This window comes from Vigna radiata, chromosome 8 (genome assembly GCF_000741045.1).
Source record: "Vigna radiata var. radiata cultivar VC1973A chromosome 8, Vradiata_ver6, whole genome shotgun sequence".
Taxonomy (NCBI): Eukaryota; Viridiplantae; Streptophyta; class Magnoliopsida; order Fabales; family Fabaceae; genus Vigna; species Vigna radiata.
In genome coordinates this window covers 24622465-24627351 of record NC_028358.1, presented here as the reverse complement: position 1 = coordinate 24627351, position 4887 = coordinate 24622465, and the positions used below count along the sequence as shown (strand labels likewise).

At 34.1% G+C, this 4887-nt stretch overlaps 1 protein-coding gene across 5 annotated transcripts in view; it reads right to left on the bottom strand.

Annotated features, from left to right (window-relative positions):
• Nucleotides 1-4457, bottom strand: part of LOC106769934 (iron-sulfur protein NUBPL) — a 28497-nt gene extending 24040 nt beyond the window's left edge. For 2 of the 5 annotated variants that reach the window (XM_014655747.2, XM_022784910.1), the window contains exons 1-7: nucleotides 4250-4457; nucleotides 4052-4160; nucleotides 3821-3943; nucleotides 3149-3246; nucleotides 2837-2963; nucleotides 2269-2354; nucleotides 1316-1441 (exon numbers count right to left, since the gene is read on the bottom strand). In XM_014655747.2, the coding sequence (XP_014511233.1) occupies nucleotides 1316-1441; nucleotides 2269-2354; nucleotides 2837-2963; nucleotides 3149-3246; nucleotides 3821-3943; nucleotides 4052-4160; nucleotides 4250-4255 (675 nt within the window). In that variant the 5' untranslated portion in view covers nucleotides 4256-4457. The other 3 variants (XM_022784909.1, XM_014655744.2, XM_022784911.1) reach the window with 3 other exon arrangements.
• Between the last annotated feature and the right edge of the window lie 430 nt (nucleotides 4458-4887).

The window sequence follows — 4887 nt, the reverse complement described above, 5'->3', positions numbered from 1 at the left end:
CAAAACCCGGACTAAAAGCATGAGGGCAATTAGTTCGATGTTTTTGGAATAAACGCATTTCACAGTATTATCTCTGGTTGGAACTGTTGTTCCTTGAGTTTCTGAGCAAGTTTTTCAGCTAACTCGCCATACGCTCTCGAAACTACTGAATCAGGTGCAGCTAACACTATAGGGTGCCCCTGATCACAAGCTTCTCTGACATCCACTTCTAGTGGTATCTGGAATAATTATTAAATTCAAAACATGTCAGAAATACCCAATAAATAAATTCGATTTGGTTAATCAGAAACCAGAAGCTTGTGGATGTACTTTACACATTAGAATAGTTAAATACTCATTCCTCATGCTCAAAGGCAGCAAAGATAAGTCAACACTGATTAGTTGTCTCATAAAAGTTATAAAAGGATGGCTTAATCATCTTTGTCTCATTACTAATAAATAGTTCCACAAAATCCCTCAATTTTTAAAAAGGTGGGAAAGGGAACCAGAGCAACAAGTATAACAACTAGGGACATTCCCCACCACAACAGTTCCACAGGCACCATAGGATTTGTAGATTACATAGAAGAGAGACCAAATCTAAAAAATTGGAGGATGAATGCAGTGAGATAAAAAGGCAACAGCCCATGGGGCCTCTCAGAAGCATACACCACTTTCCAATTAGCTGAAAAATCGTTAATAAGCAAATATTGATGATTTATTTTACACAATACAATTTATTACCAATGCCCACTGATAATTTATAAAATCCATTATGTCAATTTAAACAAAGAAAAGAGACATGTTATTGCATTTTTAAAAATTGAGAAACTTGATTGAACCTTGGAAGGATCACATAGTTGCATTTTAAAATTGAGGGACTTGATTGAATATTTTATCAATAGAGAAACCAAACTGAACAAAATAAATAAATAATAGGACAAAAAAATACTTAAGTCTAAAAAGATCTATCACTAAGTGACTAAGGCTCTGTTCTGACAAATTTCTCCATAGAGACTTCTAATAAAGAAAATAAGAAAAAATAAAATTAATTTGTTCATAAGTTAAATTTAACATATGCATAAGTTATATTAATCTCTCTCATATAGTTTCTCCAAATTTTTATTTTCAACTTGAGCATAAATTAATATTAATTTATGCAGAAAACAATTTAATTTTTTCTTCATATTTTTTCTCTTTTAAAAGTCTGTTTGAAGAGGTCCATCCAAATAGACCCTAAGAAGTCTGTTCAGTTGCTTCATTCAATGAAGTCCCTGTTAAAAATCAACGAAATTATAATTATAAAGTAGATTCTACATACAGATCATCAACTTACCTCGCCTAAAAATTCTAATCCCATTTCGGAGGCTGTCCCATGAGCCCCTCCTTTACCAAATATGTATGAAGGTTCGCCACAATGGGGACACTTAAAGCAGCTCATGTTTTCCACAATTCCCAAAATCTGTAAGAAAAGTTGGAATTCTCATATCATAAAAAGGCATGTTGATATATTAATGGTGGATCATGGATTTCATTCTGTAGCATGTTAATTGGCACACTTAAGTGCTCAGAAATTAAAATGGAAAAAAAAAAAAAAAAAAAAAACTCAAAAAGACCTCAAATACAAACATATATGCTTCCACCAGACATTAGATACAAGATATGCCTATGGTCTGCATTTAGACTAATTTTAGCATCATAAATAATTTCCCGAAATAAGCCAATAGGATTTCTAAAAGTATAGTATTCATTCTCACACCTAAATACAACCAAATGCAGTCTATTGATTCAACAAATTGGGATTCAGACAGCTTAACAAGGATCCAGTGCTTATGTGCCACTGATATATAAACTAGGGAAAACTAGGATATCATAAAAGCTACAAAAAAAAAAGGCTAAAATTGTATTTTATTCAGGTCCTCGACACAGATGCTGTACGCTTCTTATAATAAGAGACACTTAACAGACGTTTCACTTATGCCGTAAACCTACACAAGCCTGAATACTACTGAATGAAGGCCTCCTTTAGCCAAGAGTGGTTTTTGACACTATGTTTTGGCCCATTTTGCCGATCCAAACAAATGTTTGGGCCTGTCCGTCTCGTCAGTGGGCTTGCTAACAGCCACTAGCTAAAAATTCATGCAAATGATGGCACAATGCCATCTTACTATATGCCCACTGCAAATGTTAAAAGTGTTGAACATCAACATAAATGAACACATGTATATTCTGATTCACAAAATATTGTTCTTATGCAACAAAGCAAGTATACAAAGGGAATTATCATACCGGAACATCAACTTTATTGAACATTTTTACTCCCCTCCTGGCATCCATTAATGCAACATCTTGGGGTGTTGAAACAATGAGTGCACCTACCATACAAGCAGCCTTGACAATGAATAACCAATGAAAGCTAAATGTATGGAAACTAGTTAAAAAAAAGTCAATACAAAGGAATATTAGTAATACTGCTATAGTATAAAATATCAAAATATCACGATACTTTGGTCAATTTTATCTTGATTTAGTTAAACTTAAAAATATTGTGTTTTAATGATTATAATTAAATTAGTGCGCAATTGAAAGCTTTTCAATTGAATTAAGGTAGCATGGTAAACAGGTTTAGCGACAATCTTCATGAAAGTTTAGTTACCTATATCAGGCACATGAGAACCAAAAAGTCTAGGTGCATAAAGTCAGACATAATGAAGGTTCAAGCTATTTGCCAAAGTTGCTTTTAAATTATATTTGTTTTTATTGGTATAGCTTAAGTATTATAAACACATAATAGACTAGTATAGAATCAAAAATATATAAACAACCCCCACGGAAGGAATCATCCAGAATTAACTACCTGATAATTGCAGATTTTGAGACATAGCTATCTGGACATCACCAGTCCCGGGAGGCATATCCATTACTAGAATGTCAAGGTTACCCCAGTCAACTCCCCTTGTCATTTTCTCAAGGGCATTTGACACCTACAATAATGCAGCAATAGAAGTTCAGATAAAAAACAATAGAAGATACTTTTCGCAAGAACATGCATCCAATAACAAATCCTTCATAGTATATCCCAACAAAAAACTTAAGTTGCAGAAGACAGTTACAGCAAGAAATAATGAATGAAATAGAATAAAAACAAATAAGAAAAGAAGTTATGTACCATGGGACCTCTCCAGACAATCGGGGCATCCTTATCCACAAGGAACCCGATTGACATACATTTGACCCCATAATTTTCAATTGGAATCATTTTCTTCTCTGAAAATAAATGAACAGCAAGATATTAAAATTAACTGTAATGAAAACTGGAAGAGCATTAGCACAAAATTAAGCTTAATATATGGCTTCAACATTATCACCACCATTGGTGGAATGTAGAAACTAGAAACAAAACTTTTATTGGTATTGATAGCCACATCCTGATGAGAACCTTAGGAGAGCCACACTACAAAAACTAGCTATTGTAATTAAAGAGGCCAAAGCCTTCCAATATGAAACTCGACCTGTATCTTGCAATTGTATAACAACCCACAATGCATTACAGCACTGACACCAATGCAGGCCGGTTGTGCACTAGCCCTTTAACTAGTCTTCGAAAAATACAGCAATGACAGCATTCCCACCCATGCTGCTCGTTTGCAACTAGACATAGTGGAAGGCTGTAATACCAATTGACAAAGAACCTTGCGAGAACCATACCACAAAAGCTACCTAATGTAGTTAGAGAGCCCAAGATCTTGCAATGCGAGATTCTAGTCTCGTGCCTTGCAATTGAATCCTAACACATATATGAAATTATCCAATATAAATTATTCTGTAAGAAAAGACACACCATGAGTGACTTCAGGCTTTGTATTGATGTTCATCATTGTGGGAATGCTGGGTCCGTATACATCGACATCAAGCAAACCAACCTTGAGCTGACACTTTCTCGCAAGTGCAACTGCCAAATTAACTGTAAATTCAATTAAATTCAAAGTTCAAACAGAACTTCACTCATTCAAATCAACAACACGACAAAATTATCAAAGATGAAATAGAAAGAAGGATAAAAGGGTTTTACCAGCAGTAGTTGACTTTCCCACACCACCTTTGCCAGAGGCAATGGCTATAGTATCCTTCACCCCATCTAAGCGAAGATGCTTTGCATAGCTCCGAATACTTCCCAGAGTCTGAGCACAACAAGGCAATACAACCCAAAACATTGAGTTAGATTCATAAATAGCCAATTCAACAATTAAGCAGTGTTCAGATTCCTCACCCTCATCAATCGATGCTACCCGCGAATACAATGCACGCAACGCTGTTTCAGTGAAGTAACACCGCGCTATAAACCCTAAGAAACAAGATCGTTTGATTCTCCCATAAGGCCCTTGTCATCAATGTTACTCTTTCGTCACTTGCTTTCAGTTTTCAAGACTTCTCTTTTCTCCACGGATCTTATTTGTGTGATTAAAAGGAAAATTGAATGGGAATTAAGTTATTTAGGTTTTAAATTTGTTTGATTCCTAATTTGTTTAAGTTTTTCAGTTTGGTAATTTTAATTTATTATTGCTATATTTTTATTTACATTTTTACCCCCTTTGATTTTGATAACACAGTTTTCAAATTTGACGTGGCACTCTCGTGTTTAGAAAAGGTTGAATTTAGTTTTCAAATTTGTAAGCCTAATATTTAACGACTCAATTATATATTTCACTCATTTCATATAACATACCGTTAAATTAGTCCTTCAAAAATAAAAATTATGAAATATTATTTAGAAATGACATTTGTTTTGGGTACAAGGTCGAATCACTCCATAGTTCAATAGTTTGATAGTTACTTTTCTAGACTTTGTCTTCACTTCATAAATTCTCGAATAAATTGTCCGTAGGAGAGTTAAATATAATGACAATA